The 27,743-nt window shown below is 36.2% G+C and overlaps 1 protein-coding gene across 1 annotated transcript; it reads right to left on the bottom strand.

Annotated features, from left to right (window-relative positions):
- On the bottom strand, positions 1 to 27,743 carry LOC116170781 (afadin-like). The gene is made up of 6 exons (XM_031487283.1): positions 27,588 to 27,743; positions 9,100 to 9,399; positions 8,880 to 9,042; positions 8,544 to 8,669; positions 149 to 397; positions 1 to 104 (listed from the first exon to the last, which is right to left on the bottom strand). The coding sequence occupies exons 1-6, from the start codon at positions 27,699 to 27,701 to the stop codon at positions 1 to 3; spliced, it is 1,056 nt and encodes a 351-aa protein (XP_031343143.1). The 5' UTR covers positions 27,702 to 27,743.

The following is a 27,743-nucleotide window of genomic DNA, read 5'->3' as shown; positions in this document are numbered from 1 at the left end:
TCAAAGGTGTACTGCATAATTTATAATTGAGAAAGTTAACATGCAATGCTTTTCGTACCCCAATAGTACGATGGCGACATCTAGGCGTCCGAGCACCAAGTCCGCTATGAAAGGAAACATCTGCGTTTGATTTGAAACAGTTACTTACTTGTATTAGACGATGTCATTAGTATAGACAAGGGGCATTCATCGTCTTCTAATACATATTCCGTATCCGGAGTTCCTGACAAAGAGGTAACTTGAACTAGACACCATTGCGATGGATCTGCTTTATGTAACCCGTACTTATCGAGCATTTCTCGAACTACAATACCAGCAGTATCCCTGATTGACAAGAGTAGAGTTTTGTAGGGAACGTCCCGACATAACGCTTCACCATAGATTTTTAATGTTCCCCCTGAAACAAAAATGAAAGTCATTAAAGAACTTATACTCGCTATTTGTTATTTGCATAAGAAAGTTTACAAAAACGTTTCTGCAGTTTCATGCAACCAACCTCAGGGATCAGTAAAGACCTCTTTTGGTTTAATCCACATTAATGATAGATTTATATGTGCAATTTGCAAATGATAGCTGTAAATTACAGAACCACATACGTTAATCAATATGTCTTAAATAGAAAAGACCTTAAAATTGCTGAGAATACTTATGGATAGAGAACTAATAATTAGGAATGATGATATCCTTCCCATTATGGATGCACAGAGTGACTAAACTTTATCGTTAGTATGGGGTAACTCTTAAAATATAGAATATAAATAAATGTTACAAAGAAATTGACCCTTGCAGTCTCGATGTATTTTTTTACATAAACTTGATGTTGAAAACCAAACTGGCCTTGGGCAAAAGTTGCATTTTTCCAATTTTAGATAGAAGCCTATAACTTCTTTGTTTATACAGTATTAAAAATGAGCTGACATGCTACTCAGACGCTATTTTCAGCGCAAAGTTGTTTTTTTTTAATATAAAGTCTAGTTAAGTTGTTAGTTAGAACATGGACTAATTACACTATTTTAGTCTATGGTTAGAACAAGCATTTTCTTGCTTTTTATTCAGCATTAATAAAAACAAATTCGAATACTATAGCTGAGGCATATTTCAATCAATACCCAGTAAGATGATAACCAATCTGACCAATTATGGAGCATTTGGGAAGCCGAGACAACAAAAATTATACGATCCAAGATTCGGAGGAAATAACTATTGGTGTAATTGGAACCCTAGCAGCAAATCCCACTATATCAAGTCGCCAAATCAAAGCTGCATCCGGAATTCACACCTTACACAGTAGAAAACAACAACTGTTGCTGAATGATTTTGAGCAAACACTGCAATTTTATCATTGGCCATCTTCAACATTATTTTACAGGAACATTGTCTGGACAGATGAAGCCCATACCAGTAGTGCTGGAATCTTTGACGATAGCTGGTGGTCAGATGCCAATCCTCATCGAACCATGGATATTCAAGCATTGGGATTTTGGTTTAGTGTGTGATGTGCACTCTTTTGGATTTATGAGATCTGGCGAGGGAAACTCAACTCACAAAGATACTATGATAACATAAACCGGCTCGTCGTTGAGGACTTTCTAGATGATCTTCCCTCAGTAGAGAGAAATAGTATAGTAATGTTTCAACAAGACGATGCACCAACTCGAAAAAAGTTACGTAACTGTTGAGAACCCATTTACAAGATAGTTGGATCAGTAAGGCGGCTACCAGGTTCACTTGACTTACGCCGCTTTATTTCTTCTTTTGGAGACATTTGGGGACAAAGTGCGGAGAAATAAGTGTTCTTCAAGTAATTTCCAATTCTCCAATAAAATATGGGGTGTTCCATTTATAAATCGGAAGTTTGATACGCCACTGGAATATTGCGTGCCACTAGTGATCAGAAATATTTTAGAAGCATGGCGACGGTAATAACGGGCGATCAAAAAAGGATTGACGTCGAGTCGCCTTTGGAAGTTCAAGTTAAATATGATTTCCCAAGTAAACAAAAATTCCAAAGGCGACTCGACAGCAACTCTTTTTTGATCGCATAGTATTGTGCACAATTCTGCTCCGATACCTTTTATGATAAAGGAATTATGATCCGAGGGGTTTTAGATTCTACACTCTGTAGATGGGTGGAACTAGAACTGGTCCCCGAAATCACATGAAGGGCAAGAGGAAAATTCCGAAGATAGTGATCGATGTATTTGGAAAAAGGCTAATATGAGAGCCTAAGGTTAAAATGTTTGGGGCGTGACTTGATAAGATCTTGCCGTTCCTCCCACACGTCAAGGCGGATTGCAACAAAGTCATTACTGTGCAAAAAAAAGGTGTAACAAATATAGCAAATGAGTTCCTGGGTCAATGAAAATTCACCTCTCCATGATGTCGGCGCACCCATAGTCTAAGGCTAGGTCTCAATTTGTTAGAGACGGACGAACAGGAGCTCCTAGGAGCGACATAAAAAAAGTCAGAATTCCATGAAATTCGGTATGTTATTTATGTATTTATGCACCAGTATTTTCACGCGACTTTAAAAAAAAAATTATGTGCATTGACAAGTAAAATGAGGTCTTTTTCTAAGTAGCTAGGAGCGCCCGCCAGACCATCTTTGACGTTTTGTCATTCATGGGGTCCACTCGCCCTCTAAAATTGCGTACATGGGGTAATGATTGACGGGCGAAGAGCGGGGGGTGGGGGGGTAGGGTGGAGGGGGGGGGGTGTACTAGCCAAGTTCTGCCTTCCGGGTACCGACTGTGTAGCTCAGTGGTAGAGATAGCCAAAGGTCGGGTGTTCAAACCTGGGCTGAGGTAATTTTCATCTGTGGCACAGATGGGAATTTCCTTAAATCAGTTTCAAGTATTCTGCCTGCTACTCGTGATTAGGTTTTCCCAATTCGTAATGTACAGTAGTACAATATAGAATGCCTTAAGACCTTCTGCCAGGGCACCTCTAAAAAGCATTATGCGGGTCACTCTGTAATGGGTAAAAGCCTGTTGAGGGCTCAGAACAAAAGGGACAATAAATAAATAAATAACAATTTGTTCCAGATACAGTCAGTGCTAAATTAACTGGCCCTAGCACACTTTCAGACCCGTATAGCCCGTATAGCATCACATATGATAAAAAGAATAGAAATTCTGATAACAAATTCAGATTCTCCGAAAAAAGTGCCCGTAGATGGTGCTAACGGGAATGGTCCATTTCTGACGGTTTAAGCTTGAAAGATATAATGAAAACGAAATTTTACATTTTCAGTTTTTCGGTTTCGGTCACATTTTTCAAAAATTTCAAATGCGTTTTTTTAGTCACAAAAAGGGACAATTTTGTCCCAATTTAACCTACATTGTATCTCTCTTGTATTTTTAATTAATTATAATTAATGAGAGAATTAACAAAATCCTTTTTAATTTTTTTTTATTGTCTTACCTAAAACAAATCTAAAATCTAATGAAATCCGTGATTATTTACTACTGACAATGATTTCCAACGATTTCTGTCGATTTCTTGTGACTGCCGATAAACTACCAAAAATGTACAGGTACATGATGGTCAAAGATTAACCTCATAGTCTCGATGTATTTTGTTTGAGATAAACTCAATGTTGAAGACGAAACTGACTTAGGTACAGTCTTTTGTTTTTGAGTTACAGGCAAAAATTGCATGATAAGAGCCTATAATTTTTTTGTTTATTAAGTTATTAAAATGTATTTATCACAAAAGTTTCTTTGTAACGATTGTTGCATAATCTGCGGTGTTCAAAATAAGTATACCTGACCAGGAAAAAAAGTGTTCGGATGTAATCTCATTTTTGTAAATGGAACACCCTGTATATTATAATCTGTAAACTTACCACATTAAATTCTCTTTTCAAAAGTAGCACACCAGGGATGATATAAAAAAAGATTCAAGAGAAAGAAAAAATTCAAAAAGGTTAAAAAAGATTTTAAATAAGATTAAATAATAATATAAAAACCTTCATCTTTGAAATTTTTGAATTTTTTTAATGCTGGGTGGGTATATTTTATTATGCAACGAGAACCTTGACAAACTACACAACTGGTTCAGCAACAATTCTCTGGTATTGAATGGAGGGAAGACTAATTTTGTTAGATTTCATAACTTCCAAAAACCAACAAATATATTGACTTTAAAAATACAGGGTGAAGAGGTGCAGCATGTACACGAAACCAAATTTTTGGGACTACATATTGACTACAATATAAATTGGAAAAAGCACTGTGAAAAGCTGGCTGCTAGGCTGAGCTCCTTAAATTATCTGTTTAGAAATTTAAAAAATGTTATAACGCTCGCGCAATTAATAAACATTTACCATGCTCTGGTGGGCACTATCCTTCGATACGGGATATGTTTGTGGGGCACATCTACTCACTCTCACGAAGTTCTTGTTGCACAAAAACGTATTATTAGGACGATTGCGAATGTTCCAAAAATTCATACATGCAGGAATCTTTTCAAACAATTCAACATTTTATCTCTAACCAACTTATACATTTTAGAAACATGCAAACTAATTTTCAGATACTCACATACATTAAATAAAAACAAAGACATTCATAATCATAATCTCCGCGACAACGACTTTTACAGAATTCCGCACACCAAATATAACATTGGCTTGAGCTCACCCTTTGTACTGGGAGTAAAAATGTTTAACAAATTACCTGAACAAATTAAATGCTGCAATACACAAAATAACTTTAATAAGAGATTACTTCTATACTTAAATAATCACTATTTTTACAATATCAAAGAGTTCCTTGAACATGCTTAACTGTGATATTATTTGTCTGTTAGTAATTATATGTGTATTTGACATGTCCTATACCTACCACGGTCCATGGAATAAAAATATTATTATTATTATATTATTATATTATTTTGGAAAAGAAACTGATCTCTTTTTATATTAAAATATACAGGGTGTTCCGTTTAAAAAATTAGGTTGGGTCCGATTACTTTTTTACCTGAACCACCTATAGTTTAAGAGTTACTCCATACTAACGCCCGAATATGTACTTCATATACTGAGACGCCACTCGACTTTATTGACTGTTGGAATTGGAAGTTGGATTGTTTTGGAATTTTCAAAAACTAATATCGGATTCGCTAATTTCACGTTAAAAACAAAAATAAGAACTCTTTCGCATATTCGTATACGAGCGTGCGTGAAGTCAAAATTAAAAAAAAATATTTACAAAATCAAAACGGGATTCCTAGAAACCTAGGTCCATCCTTCTATTATCTGTTATGATTACTGAGCAAAAATTAAACAAGACATTTTAAACCCTCGGTTTATTTGGAAAAAATGCTTGTCTTATTTTTTTAATTAAAAAAGTGCTCATGTTTGCCTTTTGCCCGTGTCCCGTCCTTTTGCATGCTACTACTAATTTGTGTCAAACCTTGTCTACATTTGTCCCCAATAAAGCTCAATAATTTACTACGATATTTTAGTTTTAAAAATGCAGTTTATGTGCTCAGGAATTGTACGCAATTTATACTTGTTGACATAGCTACTTAATTGGCACATACATATACTACATAAAAAACAGTTTTAGGTTGCAGTCTCCAAAAACGGAATAGAGGTTTTTTTTTTTGAAAAATGAAATTTCTACATAAAAATGGCTGGCAAAATTTCTCAAACCTTTTGATGTGCCAGACAGACTATGTAGGACATATATTTACATCAACGTTAGCATCGCTACCGGTAGACGAATGAAGCAACTATTTTCTTTCGTTACCAAAAAGTGCCAAGTAAAAACACTGAAACAATGATGGGGCATCGTATGTTTCTATCGCGCTATACTTACGGGTAATAATAGCCGGAATGGGAATGGCCCTATACCTATCAAATGAGAAATAAACCAAATTAATAAAAACAAATTCGAAGTTTCTCACACGGACGGGCGAACCAGCAACACGAGTAATAAAGGGTTCTGATGTTTGAAAATTGCACACAATTTAATCATGCTACCATTGAATAATAATTCAGATTTATTATTCAATGATGCTACATTGCTACCAGCTGCAGTTTCAAAGGCTATACCCTCCAGAGCAACATGACGTAGCAACCAGGTACTCATATTTAATAAAGCAATGTCAATAAATTTAGAACACTATAGATAACATAAAGATAGTGAGTAATAGACGATAGTTGCAACAAAGTGGTTCATATGCCATATTTAGATTTATAGTCAATTAAAAGTTAGGTTGCCTAACAGTTCATTAAGCGCCGTGATTTCTATATCAGCTCTTTATAATTATTCAATAACGTGCAATTATAAATTATATAAATGACGTGTATTAAATAGAATACACAACGGGTAGGTATACAAAGAAACAAAAAATTCAAGAAATATAGGAACAACAGTTTCATGGTACGAAGTAACATGCTTGTAATGAATCGCACGGAATAAGTATTTCCTTGAAGAATTTAATTGCTATTTGTAATTAACAAAATTATTCATTTTTCACACGATTTGCTGATGTAATTTTTAAATATTTGTACTACCGTCTTACACAAAGGAAGATCGGTATAATGTTTAACTATTAAAAAACAATTTATTTCGAGTTACAAGTACCTACGCTACTTTTTGAAATGAATCTTTTATTAATGAGGGTTAACCTTAACAGTTCATTTTGTTTAACAGGTCAATGTTACTTAAGTATGAATTGTGCACGGAAAAAACGCATTAGTACTTGGCTTTTCTGTAAGAAATGAACAAAAGCTTGCGTTTTGCTAGTTATCGAACATGTTAAAAAAAGTAGTCTCGTTTTTGGCGGAAATGGTTTCCATTCTTCATCCGGACTCCAATCCAAATCCGCGATCGTTCTCCCCTTCACCTACGTAAGTATACAATACCCACGCATATAATCAGATTGTAACCATTTTTAGACTGTTAAATTAAAAGTAAAATTATTTAACGTCTTTGTCTTTTATTGTAATTTACGCTCTTGTAACATTTTAACGTCTATTTCACTATTTCAATGTCAATCTCGACTTACTCGGCTACTCCCGTATTAATAAGCTAATCGCACTTCACATCGGTCTTTAGTTCATCGAAAAAAAGGCCTAATAAAACAAAATTCACAGTTATGCTAGCTAAAATGTGCACATGCGCAGAACAATTGTTTTTGTTTTACTGAAAGATTGCCCTTGGCAGTAGACCCTAACAATACAGTTACAAAAATACACATAGTATGAACAGAATCAACTTTTTTTATTGGTTGAACGATTGATTTGCCTGAAAAATTCCTGTCCCCGACAAAAGTGTAAAAAAACCGTTTATTTATGGACTTCCAGATATGTTAAGAATAGATACCTGGACCGTAACAGAATCGGAACCGGAAACCGTTATTTTTAGAAGCGGAATAGTTATATTGCTGGAAAACAATTTTTTCTCGCTTTCAGTAGTTGATGGTTGTTTAATAGTAAATTTATATAAGTGCTCGAAGACCACAATGTTACTTTGGATAACACAAATTCTTAAAACCACTAACGCCTTTTAATTTTTATCGATTTTTGTATTTTGGGCGAATAGTTTCTGAGTACGGTCCTGTCGAGTTGTTTGCGTATAAAGACTTGGGGCGTGTTTTGAGGTATCTAGACATTCTGGTGATTTCATTGGGTTCCAGAAGTTTGGTAGAATAGATTCGAATGGTCGATGGGAGTTGGTCCGAGGTATCCGTGGGGCAGTACGCGTGAAACCGCGATAAGGACACGCTGGAAGGAAGCCACGAGAGCGTCTGAATGAAGCGTAAAGAGATGTGAAGAGAACGTGCAGGAGCAAGGGTGAGATAGGTTGGAAGCAGGGATGGCGAGGAGGGATAATGAAGAACGCTTCACAGAGGCGTGAATGAATTATGCGCGAAGAAAAGGTGAAGCATGTGTTTGAAAGAGAAGTGGAAAAAGATGCAAAAATGACCTGAAGAATGATGAATTTGGGGCACACCTTGCTCCACAATTTTTGACCCAGAATTACATCATTACAAAAGAAAACTGTGGTGAGAATAAAACTATAGTTTGCGAGCGTTTTCGTCTTCAAAAAATCTCTACTTTAATTTTCCAAAATAATAACCATTCCTCCTGGGACTACAGCCCCCACATTCTTGCAAAGAGGGCTAGCCAATGAACTGGCATAAGGTATGTTCCATACAGTGTCGGCGCCAACAGTCGACACCATTCGTACTTCAAAAATTAAGACAGAACAAATTGCAGTCAGTTTTCTACGGATAGCGGGATCTGAAGGTAGGGTAATAAGGAATTCGATGCACATCGAAAATAAGGCACCCTATATCAATTATAACTAGCTAACTAAGATGCAAATTGGAAACAATTAAATATTTTATGTAAATGGTAGGAGTTTAAAAGATTCGTTAGAATACAGGAACCATTTACTTTCCTAGAAATTTACCGACGCCCTTTCTCCTCCATCAGTCTTGGTATTTATGACAAATCACAATTCTCTACTTCAACCGAACTTCTCGTCTATTTGCTTTTTCTTTTTTTTTTTGCAAAACGATCCTACCTGTATCTGGACCGCCGTCTTTCGATCGAAACTGCTGCAATTTCCGCTCCAATATCTGCTGCCTTCGCCGCCTCATGACCGCCTCGGGATTCGAAATAGATCTCGTGAACGACGTTTCCGGTAATTCTGAAGCAAGCACCAATCAATTAATAGATCGGAGGTGTATTGACGCGTTAAACGAAGCAGGCAGCAACGCTCGTTAACGTGTTCCAAATTACAACTTTCATTTATTTAAGTTAGAAACCATGAAAAGTATTACGAGATATCATTACATTGTTAAATTATAATCTAAGCGAACTCTTTCTTTCATTCATTTCGTGCCTGCTTAATTGTTACCTGTGTATAATTTTTCCGCGACCCCGTCGTTTTTGTTCTTCCGCTGGCCATTTTCACTTTTCATCCTTTGTAACTTTTCCTGCTTTTTTAGCTGCTTCTTTTCGCGTTTTGATAATTTTCTTCTAAAACTAGCGTTCGAGTCGTGGGATTCAATGGAGTTATTCTGCAAGGTGAACGATTGGCTAAGTAATGGAAACGTGACAGTTTCTCGAAACGTTACCGTTTTTTCGTCGATGTTTTTCAGCAGGAATCGCCCTTCCCGGTCGTCAACGTGCCAATTTAATTGAACGAGTAGTGGTTTTTCGTCGGGGGCCATTCGCCGTTCGGAACAGTTTTCGTGCAATTCGTATAAGGCGTAAGAAGGCACTGATAGCATACGCATATCGGGTCTAAATTTTTCTATTAAGGTTCCTATCACATCTTCAACGGTAGCGTCGGATGCTACCCGTATACATTTTGTTGCAACTTTTTGGCCCGAGTCTTGAAAATAAAAGCGCATCACACCGTGGAATTCCAAATCCTGGAACAAAAACATACATTTAAAAAAATCCAGAAATTTGTTTGAAGGAGAATAAGTAAATCATAAATACCAACGTTGAAATAATGCACACGTGTAGATAAAATCTATTCCTTTCGCTAGCCCTGTAAAAACTAATAGGTACGGTGCAAATAAAAACCGTTAATAAATAATCGATTATAATCGTTTATCCGTGATCAAGTTATCAATTAAATTATTATAAGATGAAAAGTTATCGATAATTTGTTGCCCAAGAAGAAACATATACGAAGTCTTTAAGCGGCCCCTACACGATCAATATTTACGTCAATATATTGTACAATATTTTGTGCAATACTATTATTTGCCCAACCCACACGGTGCAATATTATTGTTCAATAAATTAGTTCGCAGGGTGATATTTGTGCAGTCAACATTTGGAATAATAAGAAGACAGTAAGTCGTGTGGCTATAGCTTTAGTTATAGCTTGAAAAAAAAAGGAAAAAAAAGAAGTGCAGGTGGATGGAGGAATGGTTTAAAAAAAGAAATAAGTACACTCATGACAATCTGTTAAATGAACTAAGAATTAATGAACCAAGTGATACACCTCGATACATTCTAAAATGAACTTTCTTTCTTCATCTTTCCCCTTATTTGTAGCCATGGTCGATGTTTATTCCTACTCTGTTAACACAGAACTGAACATTGCACAATATTACCAACAGACGCACCAATATTTACTAGATTGCACAATAAAAATCAAACAGTTTTTGATTGACTCAATATATTACGCAATCTTTCAATGTGCCCTACAGACGCTCAATACTATTGTACAATGTAAATTCTTGTGCAATATATTGACGTAAATATTGATCGTGTATGGACCGCTTTAGTGCTGATATCTAAATCAGTCAGGTAAACAGCTGGGAGAACACAATTCTTGCACGTATGTAGTATTTTTAACAAAAACACGACAAAAATTATTGCTTGAGCTAGAGGCGTAGCTAAGGTAGGGCTGGTAGGGCGCGTGCCCTTTGCCGCTCAAAGGGGGACGCTAAAATCGCCAATTATTAAGTTTAAAAAATTGAGAAGATATCACAACAATCGACATCATATCAAACAATCTAACAGAATCAGTGGTGTGCTCAAGTGGTGCCGATGAAGGACGCATTTGTTCGTTCGAATTCGACACTTCGTGTGAAGTTTATTTTGTGAGGTGAGTCTACTTTAACTAATCCCGACCGACCGATCTTCATACTTTTGTATTTGAGAGCTACAATAATGGGACAAAGGTTAGGTATGAGAACCTAGCTCAGTAAGTTAGTATAGAGCGCGAAGAAACGGAAAAACTGATTTCGTAAATATCATCGATATGTTTGCGTCGCAGAAGCTGAGGAAGGTAAAATTAGTGTAACGCCTTCACGGAGATATTACGCCCCTGGCTTGGCCTACTTTTTGCAATTACAACAGATGATACGAATGAGAGTAGAAACACAAAAAAATGTGCATCAACCGTGACCGGTGCAATTTTATAACTTGCAATAAATGTTAACGAAGCAAGATATTTTTATTGCATTCCGTACACATTATGTTTAGGAGTGACACATATAAACCATAACAAAAAGTTTTACTTTGGTCTTGGGAATATTAACAGCTTTACGATTGATCTATGGTGTGTCCTAAAAGCTTCTTTACAAGTGAGACAGTGTTGGAAAAACCCACCATAACAGGTAACAGGTCAGATGACAAAGTGTTCCTGTGCGGTGGAGGTACCCGTCTCTGGGTGGCGGATAGGGGGACGCCCATACAACTGAATCGGCTAGCAGCTAGCAGGGAATGCGAGAACCAGTGGACCTTGGACTGGTTGGAGAGGACTTATTAGACTCTGGGATACCGCGTCTCTGAAAGTTCGGAGGCCTGTCCCTAGCGTAACCAAGGTGATGGCTGTGTTATACGAGCTCCCGAATGACACGGCCGCCATCTTGAAGCGCCTCCAGAGGCAAAAATCCTGGTTTCAGGGGAGTATATGGATGGTGTCGATAAGGCATCCTATCAGGCACTCCAGCGGCAGAACGTTTGTGACGAAAGCGAGTGGCCCATAGTGCCATTGCGACCGAGAGGGCTCAATGATTATCTTTATTATAAGTCTTACCTATCTAATGGCTGATTTATTTCAGGGATCTCCTAGCTTTAAGACTTCAGCTGAAAGATGACAGAGGACGGAGCAGGCACTTGGTGGTCTGCTCAGCCTATCTCCCGTACGACTCGGAAGAGCCTCCACCAACCAAAGAGCTGGCTGAGTACTGTCGAAATAGTGGGCTCCTTCTTGTGGTTACTTGTGATGCAAACGCACACCATCTTGCGTGGGGTAGCACGGACACGAAGTCGAGAGGAGACCACCTTCTGGAGTACTTGCAAAAAACTGATTTGAATGTTTTAAATCAGGGAGACGCTCCTACCTTCGCCACAGCGCGAAGTCAGGAGGTTGTTGATTTGACATTGGGACTCCTTTTGGCAGACTGTTCTAAGTGTAGTGCAGTATTTATTAAAATTTTGCGGGGAGTGGGGGTGGGCCAATAGTATATCTTTTGCAAATGGGCTTTGAGCATTATACAATACGTTTTGCATTAAACAAAAAAGTCCAATGAGACACCCTGTATACTCAGATATTCAATCAATAATGGATGTGCGAGCGTAAATAATAGACATAATGAGCAAATACTAAATAACTGCAAAGAATGTTGTTTTAATTATTAGATTGGTCGTGATGCTGTTTGCACGCATTGCCGGCAAGAAAACGCGAGGGAAATCTAGCCTTCCTTTAGAAAACCTACCTATACAATTAAGAATGACCTCGCTATCATTAGAAATACGTAAAACAATATAATACGAATTCAACAACGGATTTGATTACTGTAATTTACCAAATTGTAGATTTTTTATCACGTTTTTATTGCCAAATAAAGTTCTTAAATAAACCGTAATACCATTGTATTTATAAATACAATGGTAATACGTACCAGATCGGAAGCTCCGATCCTTCGGTTTTGAGAGACCCAACCCAATAAGACCCCTCGTTTCTAAAATATTTCTGGTCACCACTGACGTGCTGTATTCCAGTGGCGTGTCAAACTTAGGTTTTATTTTAATCGAGATTTTAATGTTTAACAGTACAGTAAAAATGTTGTAGTTTCACCTATCCAGAGGTACATAGAGGTAAATGTTTAAGGGGGTGCTATTTGAAATTTTTTAAAAATATGACATTTGCGAAGGGCAATCAAAAATTTTCGATAAAGTGCTTAAACAATTTATGTGAATGTGACAAGAGATTTTGACCTGTGTCTCAATTTAAAACTTAACAATCAGTGCGATTTTGTTTCTCTGAAAAAGCGGTCAAATGGAAAAAATCCTTAAAGGTAAGGGTATAATAAATTGCTGACAGAACAGCTTCCTAGCTCAAACCAAAAATCATGTCTTTGAATATGGTGTGTAGAGAAAATACGTTTCCCACGAAGTTGATTATTTTTCGATGTAGAATAAAAAAATTCAATAAAAGGTATAGGTCTCTATTTGAAAAAATTAAGTTTCCTTTCACTAAACTTAACCCTAAAGGACAATTATGTGAACATGTGCATAGCATGCATCATTAAATGAGTTCATACATATGAAGAATATTTTATAAAAAGCATTTTTTGATTTCCCCGATAGTTTACGCAATAATCTCAAGATTTACCCTTTATTCAGTTAATAATTCTAATTAGTTCGCGATAATCGATAATTTTTATTTTATGAACCGTTCTCTCGTAAACGCCTCGGTCCGGGCCTCACGTTGGTGCGACAATTCACGCGCATTTTTTATTTTTGTCTGTGTTTATTCCTAATAATTCATTTAATGTCTATAGTCAACGTTACTCGTATTTGAATGAATAACCACTCGAAAACTACGTTCGTTAATAAAAAATGTGGATTACCTACTATTTGAAAAAAAAGTTCTATGATGTCACGGCGCTAAAGACTCAGATATAAAAAAAAAACGTTTTTGACAGTTTTACATCCTTTATTTATTATTATCTATTTATTTAAAATATTTTAGTTTTTTAACTTGGATATTTTTTGTCTTAAAACCTGGCACAATTTTTGTAGGTTATATACAGAAAAATAAGGTCTTTCGAATAACGTAATAAACATTTTGGTATTTAAAAAAAAGTTCGATGTCATTGCGACGCTCTAAAACTTTTTCCAAAGATCCGGCCGGTTATTTTTCGTTTCCGTAATCCGTATACCTAATATACATATCCAAAATGTGAACAAAATCCACCCAGCCGTGACCACGGAAAATTCGTATTTTTTAAAAGTCGCGTAAAGTGATCTAAAACAGTGGTCCCATCATAAAATCTATTGTTGTGTACAATATACAGAATTTGTATGGTTTATCGTTTACGTCAATATTTCAGCGGATTTAAATGGATCGATTCGAGTGTTACGGCAACCCATATTTCGAGAAATTATAACCATCCATGTTAAAACAGAATCACTACATTTATAGTCTTATTAGTCAATAAGCTTATGAATAATTACTTACACAGAAAGTCATTAAAAATTAATTAAAAATGTGCAAAATGTTGGACGCGAGGGGTTAACTTCCCATGCCCCAAGTAAATGGTCTTAATTGACTTTTACTTTTACCTTACTACTTTTTCCATCGTGGTAACGGTAGGTGACTAGGTCACTGATTTTAGTTAGAAGATGCTGTGATTGTGATGTAGGTGATTTATCAAATGACCACCGCTATTGAAAAACAATTGTATCGGTAAATATAAACTTGCAAAATCCCACGACGATTTACAAAATAAAAACGGTCGGAAATGGATTCAAAATTTAAATAAAGATCGTCTCGCATCAACGAAACGAAATAGCATTTATGCATTCATTCCTCGCAACTAAGCTTCCTTTCATACACATACTGTGTGTGCTTTGAGGATGCTTAGCACGGCGATCAAAGAACGTCAGATACGGGTGTTTATTGTACTATAGCGAGAGGCACACAATGGGCTTTTATTACCGATATAAAGGGCGGTATATTTACATTCTTGGCATTAATCGTTTCCCACATTACCCAAGTGCCAGCAGCTCAAGGAAACACATCGCCTACTCACAGTCAGTCAAAATTGCGTGCAAATTTAGTGTTACAAATTGGCGGCGAAGGTTACGTAACTGTATCTTCTTGTTACCAGTATAAATCTTAATAAATTTTATTGTGCACAACCTACGTTAATAGTTACGGTCGGTTTGATTTTAATAAAAGATGGGCGCTTCCTAGATCTAGATGTCAACGGAGCGTATTTCCTTCTGCAAGTGCCCTACCTATAAAACTATAAACGGAAGTACAAATCGGCTACTTTGTTCGTTATGATTGCATGGTCAAGGATATGGGAAAATAAATTCAACTGCGAACTAAACGGAGTTTCGTCGTCTTAACATTTAGTGCTCTTCCATAAACATGAGCTGTGCTGCATGAGCACGCAATTTTTGGATTACAAATATTATCGTGAACAGTACTTAGAATCAATTTGTACTAAACAAGGGGGAGTTCCTCAAGACTTAATTATAGGTCCATTGTTCATTCGTTCACTAATTTGCACGTTATATATTAAATTAGCACATGATGGAGTATCTCTTTTACGTAATTTAAAATGTGATCCGGTTAGTGTCGATCTTCATATTGACACCTATGGCGTAATTCAATGAAACAATTAGTAACAACAAAATAAAGTAGTAATTAACCTTGAGGGATGTGGCAAATTTACATTTTCTTCTTTAAACCTAGATTTATTACAATAAAGCAATTATCTCTTGAGGCAAATGATATAATACATACCGAAATTAGAATAGAGTCTAGCGTGACGACACTCAAAATCTTGTTTTTGTATAAACAAAGACGTCAAGAGGTTGATAGGTAAACAAGCAGAATGATACATCTTGGCATCGATCGACGAAAAAAATTAAGTCACCAAAAACACAAATGTTGATGGATGCAGGGACGGACTAGGCCGACTAGGATACAGACCATAGAGTAAACAATTTTTTACCGATGTTCGACGATCGCGTATTATCTTCGGCCGTGGTGAAGCATTAGTCGAAGCCGAATCAAAGACCGAAGCGGAATGGAAGAAAAACTGAGCTCATTAATCTATAATCAAAGCAGAGCACTAGTTTTGCATATCAACTTAGAAATTGGTTGTAGAGAAAATACTGTAAACACATGAACTAACAAAATATGTTATAAGAATAGTTATTTATTATACAAGACTATAAATGGATATGTCTCGGGATATGTTAACCATTGATTAAATTAACTTTCACGAGATGGTTAGTTTCCGTTTATCGTCATGTATAATACAAAACTTTATTTTATAGCGGAAGCAACATAAATCATTGTATAGCTTCTGACAATTCTGATTTAGACGTTCAAAATAGCAAGCTTAGGTTCTGCCGTCGCGGTCGTTTCCAAAGAATGTCATAAGTTCTGAACTTCATTTTATATCGTGTTTCGCGTCCCATTTGAAGGAAGAATAGCAGACGTCATTAGAATGCACAATCATCTGTTTCACTTTATCTACCGTTACAGTTAAAGGGCGACTACTCATCCAAACCTATAAAATGTCAATTTAACATCTGCTATAAAATAAAGAATTATTTTTTTCAGGTCACGTCCAGTATCCGCTACTACGAAAAAGAAAAGATTTAATTCTACAATATTTGAGAAAACTCGGCAACCTTGCTCAACTCCACAATTCCAAAAAATTATGTTACACATTTTTAATTAAACACCTGCCACAATCCTAGGTACCAACAGAAAAATTTAACATGAGAACTCTTACCTAGGTCGTAAATTGGGGTCGATTAAACATAACAGAGAACATTTACAGATGAAACAAATATATTCGACATAAAGACAAATGTTTTTTCGAATTTTATAGAGATAGGTAAAGCTGACATTTTTGAGATTAGGTAAATGGAGCTGTCCACCGCCAAATATATGTACAAGAATTTTCCTAGGGGAGCATCATTCAGGCGGTGCATTACTACAACCGTAACTGCCGAACCTATTTATTTATCTTCTAGGAGTTGGGAATAGAAGGTAAAGTTAAGTACTTTAATTTGTAGTGGCTTTTTAGCCGCTGATAAGGAAACCAAGTCAGTTTTATAATTCTTCCCGTAGAGATATTTTAATATTTTTGCAGCGTTCAAAAGATCTCTTCATTTTAAAGAAGAGAGAAAATTCACATTTTGTGATTTTCGTTTCGTTAACCAATTAATAGCAGATTTTAGTTTCCTAATACTAATTCAAACCCGGGATTACAATGAGCAAGGTCGCCGTAGTACGATCCTGATCCGAACATATCAATCAACCATGCACGTTAACTGACTACCGAAGTTTGGAATTTCAACCCGGCCAATTAAGTAAGCATAATTACCGGTAGCTAATTGGATGTGTTGCAGTAAACGGCATCTAATTGACATGTGTTTGGTGTCAAAGGAAGCGCGCTTAATTAACATGAATTTTAAGCCATTTTCCAGATGCTATCACCTGAGTTCGCCTTGCTGTTTGGGAAATCCAGCGTTCCCTTCCCGAAATTGCCGAATTTTATGAAAGGGAAGAACGTAATTTATAGGTGATTTTTTTGCTTTCCCTTCGGTGTAACGTGTGCATTTGGGCTTTATTGAGTTTTTTTAAATTTATTTAACCGTACCGTATAAATTTCAAATTTTTTATTTTTATTTTGGTCTTTAATTTTTTAAGTGGGCGGGGTTTCGCCCAAAGCTGCTCTACCAACCCAGCTTACCCAGCCTACTATACATTTACAAAACTCCACGCCGAAACCCAGATTCGGATGTAACGAGTGGTTTTATTTCGCGCCAAATTTCATTAAAAAATTCGAAATTCCTTGTCATGATAGTGCAGGTCACCCTGTATATTTCATTATTTGTTCCGGTTAGAAATGTTGTGTTTGGGCATTTCGGTTCGCTCAAGACTATGGTCCGATAGATTTAATTTCGCTCAGATTTAATTTCGTCGTGGGAAGAGTGCAAAGTTGATTGACGTCATCATGAGTAATGCGAGTTTTTGTCGTTCGTTTATCAACTTTGGCGCCGTCTAGACCGAGAATAGGAGCGGATATAGCACCGAGCCATCAAGAGATAAGGGGTTTTAAATTCGTCAGCAGAAAACCGTGAGATCAGCTTATTCAGCAGTTCCTGGAGGTTGACGACGAAGTTAGAGTGGGTTAAGTCTTCTTTATCTAAACCAATGGGAGAATTTCTAGCGGGAGCCATTTTTGTTTTATGGTAATTTGGGTGTGGTTTTTTCATTTCAATTCTGAAGAAGGGGATCGTTTTTGGAAAGACTCGCGGCTAGTACGTCGAGGGGTCAACACGTACCTAGTGATCGCGTTTTAGAAGAGACTCGCGGCTAGTACGTCGAGGGGTCAACACGTACCTAGTGATCGCGTTTTACAAGACTCGCGGCTAGTACGTCAAGCGGTCAACACGTACTTTGACTGATCGCGTTTTAGAAGAGACTCGCGGTTAGTACGTCGAGGGGTCGACACGTACTTTGAGTGATCGTTTTTTTGAAGAGACTCGCGGTTAGTACGTCGAGGGGTCAACACGTACTTTGAGTGATCGCGTTTTAGAAGAGACTCGCGGTTAGTACGTCAAGCGGTCAACACGTACCTTGAGCGATCGTTTTGGTACACTTGGCGGTTTGAGCCACCGGCTTATTTCGGTTGCTCCCAGTTGCGTGCTTTTTGCACCCGTTCCGAAGTGTTATTTTCTCTTCGTGTTGATTTTTTTGGCGAAGAAGACCCAGGTTCCAATCCGGTGATATTTGGGCGAACCCTTGAACTTCACCCCAGTTTACTTTGGATGCAGTGAATCGCGTTAGGATACGTTGTGATTTCTCGAGGATATATAAATCAAAGTGCTGCCCTAGTCCTCAAGGCGCAGAATTTCGGGATCCGCCCCAGGTGGAATTTCCTACTAGTGCCGTAAGGTCATTTGTCGAAGGAGCGCTGCGTTTCGGAGAGATATTTGCCCCAAGAAGAGCTGGTGAAATAATACTTTGAACCATCGCGGTTTACCGTCGGATAGTGATCATAAAAGTTTGTGTTCTGCCGTACCGCTAACTCAAAAATCCGTCTCCCTCAGGCGGTCAAAGCTAATAAACTAATAAAATAAAATTAAATACACGTGCTGGGTAGAAACTTTGGCAACTAGCCGTCTCCCACTCGCCACGCGAAGGATTTCCTGGACTAAGTTTCAGTTCAACCGCTAAACTTTGCTTTCGTTCCGAGGAAGGATAGGCACCGTGGATTTTTGTTTCCGTGTGTTAAATTCAAGCCACCCCCTAGGAAGTCACAGAGACCTAAGTGCCAGGTTTCATCACATCCACCCTGTACCAGAGGAAAGAGCAGTTCACAAGATCGGCTGTACAAATGTTGTAAAGGTTAGTCTAATTAAATTTGTAACATTCTGTAAAATTCCACTTTTTGGTAATTAAGCTATAGAAAAAAAATTTGATTTGATTGTTTATTAAAGTCCAATGAACGATTACCAAAGAGTAGGATAAATTTTTGTGTTTATTTAAATAAGTCCCAGCCCACGCTGGAGTAAAAACCGATTACCTGTTGTTGCAATTTTCAAACTGTAGAGGATGGCCACCCCTTGAGTAAATTAGTCTCACCTGTTAGGATTTTTTTATTTAGTTTAGTTGTCATTGTTAAGCTAGTGTTTTTACAAGGAGGAGAGAAGAACTGCTAGATCCCTGTAAATTGTTTGTATCGCTAATCTCATTTCAATATATTATCTATTTGATTTCAATGTGCCTGTCTTTAACGAAGAACGAGGGGAAGGAAAGGGAGGAGTAGGAGTTGAGGCAGGAGACTGGTAGGCGGCCGGTTAAGGTTTGTTAAGCAGTTTCAAAAGAGTTAAAAGCCCACCGATTTGAGTTAGCCGGAGCATTTATTTTTATCGATTGAGCAGCCTAAGAAGAAGACGGTTTGCCTTGCCGGGCGGAACCGATGGTAATCTTCAAATCCAGAAGGAACCCCCGTAGCACGGACCAGGGAACCTTAGTACCGCAGTCGAGCTTACACACCACTGCGCCGCAAGGGCCGGCATATTGTCAGAATTATTTTAAAATCAGTCCTTTTTCCCAGATTTCATAGAGCCCATAATACTCCCACGCCCTATAAGATAGCGTAAATTAAAACACCATCCTTGTCCAGTGAGTGACAAATTGAATTTATAAGTATTATGAAGATAATTCTATTCGAAATAAATTAAAGGTGTAAGAATGACGAATGTTTCCCAAATCTCCTGCGTGATTTATTACGGGTGCGACTATAGCAATATTGGGCGTCACAACTCGCAAGAAATGATTAAGTAAGTCACGAATTTTAATAAAAATTTTTAATGGTAGCTCTCAACCTTCTTCTGTCTAATTATATCTCGGTTTGTAAACTTGCCGACGACCTTCTCATTTTTTTTGTCTTGATTAATTTCGCATCAATGCTAACTAATGTTTAGTTTTTAATGTATTTGGTCAAAGGTCACGGTTCATCAGATCGCAAAATTTAGGTTACGAGAGCACAAATAACAACATTCTTTCTTGCAGTTTCTTGAATTGAAACAGACCTAACCTGGCAGAGAAAAATCCTTTCGGCAAAAGTGTTACAATTAAGGGGACAGGATACATAATCCGAACTTTTCAAGTGGCATTTGTAAATTACATTTTAAACCATTCTGGATCAATCGGGATATGCAGATTTAAATTAAATTGGAGAGGAATTTTCACCCACAACCATCAAGGCACAAGTCAATGTCCCACGAGAACTACAATAAATTCTATTACATTCATTGAGAAGTGCACTTTAAATGTCAAGAATCAATTATTAAATCAACAACATCTAATCTGTAGATCCATTTAATTGTTATTCTAATGCCGTGTCGAAAGTTCATTCTTAGCTGATGGTGATGCGCTTTTAAATGCCCGGCTTTGTATAAAAACGACCCTTCCAATTCAAAAATGTGGTACCAAATCCATTAACGCTACTAAATTGATTTTAAAAAGGGTCTAGGTTCTTCACTGCGATTTAAAACCCTTAACGCTAAAAGAAAGGGGCGGATATCTATTAGTTTGCATGTGGCATTGACGCCTAAACTTCCTTAATGCTTTTTGTCAATATTCAACACGTGTTAGAGGTGTGACCAAGATTATATTTTCTAAGAAGTTTCGTATACGCGTGTCTATTAAGTTCTCTTCGCCGAGGGTGACATGGGTTGGGTTAGCTAACTGCACTTTACAGCTGCTTCGTAACGTGTCCTGTGAAATATTAGATTTTCATTACCTTTTATGTTTAGTTGCTTACAACTCATTATTTGTAAATCATCTACTGTTTTTGAAAACACTTGCACTTAAAAGTATATCAAAAGCGAACGTGTTAACCATATAGTAAACCATTTCGTGTAAAAGTACAAGATTTAGATTGACACAAGTGATAGGGCAACCCATGGGAAGCGATAAAAAACCAGCAATAGATTTTGCATATTGCGTGTGAAGATAGAGCTATTATAACGATACAGCAATAAAAATGCAAAAGAAAACCTTTGTACCGTTAAAAAAAAGTTGTTTATTTACTTAAAACAATGGTCAACAAAAATACGAGTAATACATACAAAATTGTACAGTAAATGAATCTTTATCCAACACAAACTGTAATGTCAATTGTCCGCGCACTTATTTTCAGAAGTTAGCGGGTATCGTTCTTTAAAAAAACAGATGATATTTAACTTGTTTAAATTGTCGAATACTTTGGTGTGGTCCAATATAAAAAATATAGAGTATAAACAACAGGAGAATTGTAATATGTATTTCTTAAGAGAATATCTCTGTATGTCATATACAGGGTATAATAATAAGAAAACATTAGTTGATTACCAACATTTATTCCAAAACAGAATGAAAAAAAAACTCTCTGCAAGAAAGAAAACCTTAAAGCTTGTTTGGATGTATTACTCCGCACTCGAAGCGTTCGACAAAATAAGAAAAATTAAAATTACGTAGTTTTTTTCTTAATAATCCAAATAGTCTGGCGATACTAGGCGCACTTAACATACACGCTGTCTTTGGTTAACTTGATTTAATGTAAAAAATTACGAACTGCGTCTTCAACAAAACAAATAGGCCTGACTACCCGTAATTTGGCGTAAACAGATGTACCCGGTCTTAGACCGTCGCGAAAACTAGCAGTAGCAGCAGCCCCGTTTTCTTGTTGTCGCCAGTATTTAAAGAAAATAAACACCTTAAGAATTTTCAGAAAAATCACCAATCAAAACGGAACGCGCCATACGTCCCCACTGCTCCAAATGAAACGAACCATTTTTCGAAGCACCTTATCAATAGCGATAAAACACGTGCGTTCATTAATTTTCGCCTGATAAAATTCCTTATCGCAAATGACCAGGTGCGTCTTACTTATTTCGTAAGCAACCCCCAGATCCACTTAATAAATTGTTGTTTACCTTTACACCACAGTACACAGTAGTACTTCTTGAGATCTTGACTTCTAATTTTTATACGCAGAACACACTTTGACAGTTTCACTTTCATTTTTAGTATGAAAATTACGTCGAAAATTACCAAACGTCCTGTACCTTCCTAATTGTTTTTCACATTTCTAAATTTTAGAGACGATAAATTTTATAGCGGAGACGTAAAACTCGGGAGGGTGAACTGCAGACCTTCAAAATGAGGCATCGCAAGACCTTCTCTTCATTAAAAAAATCCTCCTACAAATCTATACAGGGTTTCAAATTAGAGGGTCACCATGGAGATCTCGGGAACTGTAAGAGATAGGTAGGTAGTTTAAATTTGGCAAACTTACGTATTTTAATGCTTAATAAAATGCAGTTTTGAAACAAAAAATTTCGACTACTTTCGGAACGAAATTTTGCAAAGGGTTTTTATCTTTTATTGGAGTTATTTAAACAGTTTTTTCAAAGTAAATAACATAATTATTATGGCCACTTTTTTCCCTCTACAAGATGCTAGTTTTAAATTTTAAATTCGACGTTTCGTCTCCGGTTAACCATCATCAACTTTGTTTTTTCTAATGGAAGTAATTTTTACTTTTTGTGTCATTTGATAAGACAATTTTTTTCTGATTTCAAAAATGTGGACATCACAATTTGTTTAATATTATTAAAATCAAGGAGAAAATATCTTCGTTTTTGCCTAGAAAATTTTGTCTTGAGTAGTATACGTACGTAGTTTCTTGCGTTTTTACGAATTAATAGCGCTATTTCTTATTAAAAGATAGTGATGTTTACATTTTTGAAATCAGAAAAAAATTCTGTATCAAGACACAAAAAGTATAAATTACTTCCATAAGAAAAATCAAAGTTGATTGATGTTGGTTGACTGGAGACGAAACGTCAAACTTTAAATTTAAGCTTAGCATCTTGTAGAGGGAAAAAAGTGGCCGTAATAATGTGTCATTTATTTTCAAATATCTTTTTAAATAACTTCAGTAAAAAATAAAAACGATTTTGCAAAAATTTTTTCCCGGATATCTCCGAAAGTAGTCGAAATATTTTCAGTTTCAAAACTGCATTTCGTTAATAAGCATCAAAATACGCAAGTTTGCCAAATTTAAACTACCTACCTATCTCTTACAGTTTTCGAGATCCCATGGTGGCCTTCGAATTTGAATCAGCCTGTATACAGTTGGAAAACTCGGATAAACACAAAACCACGGTGGTATAATAGACCACCGTGCACAAAACACAAAAGGATTATCAACTTATTCATTTTGGAGAAATTGAAACCTTGCCATTTATACGTAAGGTTCGCGTGTAGGCGTCAATTCATGGATCACTAATTATTTCAAAGTGGGTCCTTGAAAGATTAGAGAAATGTTTGTTTCATGGTCACTTGTGCACTCGCTTGTGCATGACACATTTTGCGTTACTTACTGTACCTAGTTTAGTTCATGCCGTAATTAGTTTTTTTGGGAATTGATTTTCAAAACAAAAAACAATAAACTATCAACAACTCGCTCTAGTTATATTAGTTGGCTGGCATTGCAATGTAACAAACCATCAAACTCGAGAGGTGATTGTAAAATTACTTAGCGAAAGAGCATCTTTGCCTTTCAACGTTTATAAACTAAAACTCCGATTTTGATGAAGAAAGTACGTTATTCTACGATCGACGTATTGGTTGTCGGAATATCTATGTCATCATTGCATGCAGGGATATCGCGAAAATCTCATTTTATGAAAAATTCTGTATGAAATATAATACCCACAGGTTTGTTCAGCTTTAAAGTTGGGCTACAACTGTAAATGTTAAGAGGATTATTTTGGAAATTTGATATTTAAGGAAGAATTAAGGCTAAAACATTCCTATACGGTTTCAAGTTGCACATACGTCGCAAAAAAGTTATACAATCTGAGCGCCATGTAAATAACAGCTGTAATTTCAAGGCGGTTGTCATTCATTCATGAAATAGGCATTCTTTCTATGCACAATAAGCACTTTTTCAAATAAAATCGTTTTTTTTTTCGCTTTTGTTGACTAAAGTCGATCCATGATTGAGTAATCGCATTAATGACGTTAATTATCAATATCGCATCTGTTTACAATGTGATAATTGCATGTTTTTAGTTAATTAATTTAAATGCGTTCCTTGAATTTTATATTCTAAAGGGGCACACAGCTAGATTAGATAATAATATGCCCGGTTAGATAGCAAGAAGTGGCCTAGTACAAAGGTAGCAACAAAAGTCTACAATTACAACAGTGGCGCACCCAGAAAAAAAATTCGGTGGGGGTTATTGAAATTAGTAAATCCAAAACGTTAACAAAAATTACATTTTTAATAAACAAAAGATTACACAGTTACATGGCTGCTATGGATTAAACATGCAAATTATAGTGCGCGAATTGATCACTTTGCGCACGCCATTTGCGTGCGGGAATGATTAATTCATAAACGATTGTAGGAAAAGATTATTTTAAAAAAATCTATCAGTGCTTAATTTCGGGGGGGGGGGGGTAACCCCGAAAACCCCTCCTATGAGTGCGCCACTGACTCACAAGTACGTCATAGAAATAACAGATAACCGTGGCGACCGGTTTTATCTCGGGTTTTATGCTACAAAATACATGGTGTCAGATAATAGTAACGTAACTACATGGTCATATCAAATTTCGTTTGTAATAAAACAAGAAGGCCAAGCATTAATTCATTCGAACGTCATTTGTTTACAAGATGGCGACGATGTTTCAATATTTTGACAAACACAATTTTCACTTCCGACACGATATTTTTAAAACCCCTGTATTTATTTTTAATTTCGATACAGATTCTAAATGCTCCGAATAGCGCAATGTTTTTCATATTTCACCAAAATACTTAATGTTTCTCAAATCCCCATATGAGGACCAGAAAAAACAATTGTAGCTATAGATTGCTAGCGTCTTCTCAAATTTAATTACCTAATATTATATACAGGATGTAGCATCTAAGACCTCTCAGATCATAATTCCTTTACTATAAAAGATACCGAAAAAAATCTTGGAGCACAATTATAGTCGCCATGTTTCCAAAATACATGTAGTCACCAGTGGCGTGCTGTATTCCAGTGACATAACAAACTTAGTTTTGTTTTAATGGGGCACCTGCCATTTTATTTCAGATTTGGAAAGTACTTTAAGAGCACTTTTTTATGTAACACATTGTACTTATCATCCTTAACTTTAAAAATGTTCGCTGTTTTTCCTCGGTTTTTCCCTATTGTCTTCGAAATTTTTTTTGGAAGAAACTAACGTGTTTACAAAAATAGGGACGCACGGATGGACAAAGTGGCCACAATAGCGCTTTTTTACTTGTATAGAAATGCGCTAAAAAGTCATTTGACAGCTGAGAGTTTCAAGATGACATCTAAAATCTCCCTCCAATTCTTCCAAAAGCCTTCTTCCGCTGTTCTAGAAATTTTCTTTTCATCTCCCTTTCCTGTGGTTTTCGAAGCATAGGCGCTTCCCGTAAATTTCGCGAAATCTTTCCCGAAGCCTCTTCGTGAAATCTTTGGAATTTTTCAAAATGTTCTTGTTTTTACATTGGCCACCTGTCAGGCACATGTTTATAAAATCTTTGATTCTGGATTGTGGAACGTCTATTATACTGGTAAATATTTTCACTAATGACGCAAATGTGTATATTCTATAGTCAACTGTTAACTTTAGCATTTTTCGTAATTTGTAGATGCTTCTGACTTTGTTATTGTTTTCAAGGGTAGTAGAATTTTGAACATATTTTTTAACTCGTTTTTTAATGTTTAAATTCGAAAAGGTTAAAAAAGATTAATTACCTACAAACTAATATTTTCTTGTTTTTTTTTGGAAAATCGGGGTAAATAATTTTTTTAAATCTTATTTTTGATGTGCTCAACTTTTTAACAATTTTTGAATTCGTAATTTTTCACATCAGTTTGAAGGAACTTAAAGTTTCAATTCTACAGGGTAAAGGAATTGTTTTATTGAATTTCGGAAAACGTCTGAAAATTAAAAAATTTCTGTTATGGAATCAACTTTTTCTGCACAGTACCTAATATAATTCACTAGAAATTGAGGGCACTTTGAAACTGATGATTCTGAATTTCTTTTCGGTATTACGAAATTTTTAGTTATTCGGCAATTATTCTCGACTCCTTCTAAAGGTTCCTTAGAATTCCCTAAATCAAGTAACCTAGAAACTATACATTCTAATCTCTCCATCTCCTTACTTCTCTTCCCAAAACCCGACGAATCTGAAACTTCTGCATGGTCTGCTATTCTCCCAACTTCCAGATTTTCTCACGAATCTGAGCCTAATTTGAATCTCCGAATTCTCCCGATTTTTCTAATATTCCCCCCCCCCCACCCCGCTGTTTAATTCCCATCTTCTCGATCTTCTCAATCCTCCCGATCGTCGAAGCTACCGAAGTATTCTAAATCTTCCCTTGAACTTATATCTTGGATCTCCTGTATGTGGGATCTATAAGACGCTTTATGAATCCATCGAGTCGGCTGAATGGGAACGAAAAAAAATCGAAACCTAAAAAAGTGCTGTTTGCGAGTCTGTATAGTTTGCTCGGCTATTTGAGGTAATGCATTTTTATCGAATTTTTTTTGAATTCCATCGTAATTTTGAAGAATTTTATCGCAAACACCGAAGGAGCAGATTATTACGATTATTAAACGAGAACAGAAACTGTAAGCAATTTTAACATTTTCTTATTTTTTGTCAAACGCCTGAGTGCGGGGTAATTTGTCCAAACAAGCGTTGCAACTTGCAAGCTTCTCTTTCTTTCAGGAATTTTGCTTTCTTTTCATGCATTTCGAAATAAAATTTTGTCACTATCAATCAATTAACTGTGTGTTGTTTTCCGCAATTCAATAAGTTATATTCCCTTCTCTGTAGAATTGAAATTTTGAGTTCCTTTAAAGCAATGTGATTAATTACGAATTAAAAAATTCTTAATAAATGTATCAATTAAATCATCTTTAAGAAAGATTAAGCAATCTGGTCTCGAATCTGGTACTAAGATTGTCCAAAATCTAAGAACAATTTAGTTTGTAAGACAGCTGGAATTAAATATGTAATTTAAAAATTTTAAAAAATAGGTTAGGAATTCTAGGAACCCTTAAAAAGTAAGTCTCTAAAAATTACGAAAAATGCTAAGGTTGAGAGTTGGTTATAAAAAAATGTTCCTGATAAATGGGCCAACTTAAAAACGAAAAATTCTGGGAAATATCTCAAAATAAAAAATCAATTTCTCATTCAAATTCATTAATCTAATTAATCTAAAATAACCTGTTCAAAATTTGGCATTAAAAATGTTATAACGCTGGGCTATATTTAATGTAGTTGTAGATATTGCAATCTTTTTAGTTACCGTTTACCTTTAACTACAATCATATTTATGACGGAGTCGTCAACATTTCGTCCAATATCCAAAACGCCTTCAAAACCGGTAACCATGCTCCAACGGCATTTTCGACCTTCTAAAAATCGTGCCAAGGTTTTGAACATTCGACGAAATGTTTGCCCCTTTCTGACTGTTAAAAATCAGATCATAAATAACAAAACAGAATAATTCTTACCTCGTTCGGTTCGGAAAGTTCGAATAAATCCAGCCGATTTGCATTCCACTGGGCGATAACGTTTCGTAGGGCCTCTCTTTCGAGGACCCTACGATCGCCGACACTTCCGTGCATAACGGCACACCCTGCAAGCAAAAAAACAAATGCGTATTAAAA

This window comes from Photinus pyralis, unplaced genomic scaffold (genome assembly GCF_008802855.1).
Source record: "Photinus pyralis isolate 1611_PpyrPB1 unplaced genomic scaffold, Ppyr1.3 Ppyr1.4_LG5, whole genome shotgun sequence".
Lineage (NCBI taxonomy): Eukaryota > Metazoa > Arthropoda > Insecta > Coleoptera > Lampyridae > Photinus > Photinus pyralis.
The sequence above is the reverse complement of the archived record's forward strand: the minus strand, read 5'-3'. Positions and strand labels throughout refer to the sequence as shown.

Excerpts from the sequence above, each read along its gene's own strand:
- LOC116170781 (XM_031487283.1), bottom strand. The coding sequence starts at position 27,701 with ATGCACGGAAGTGTCGGCGATCGTAGGGTCCTCGAAAGAGAGGCCCTA. Across the intron at positions 9,043-9,099 it reads AAAACATCGACGAAAAAACG|AATAACTCCATTGAATCCCA; the intron begins GTAACGTTTCGA and ends TTCACCTTGCAG. Across the intron at positions 398-8,543 it reads AGACGGCGGTCCAGATACAG|GGGGAACATTAAAAATCTAT; the intron begins GTAGGATCGTTT and ends TTTTTGTTTCAG.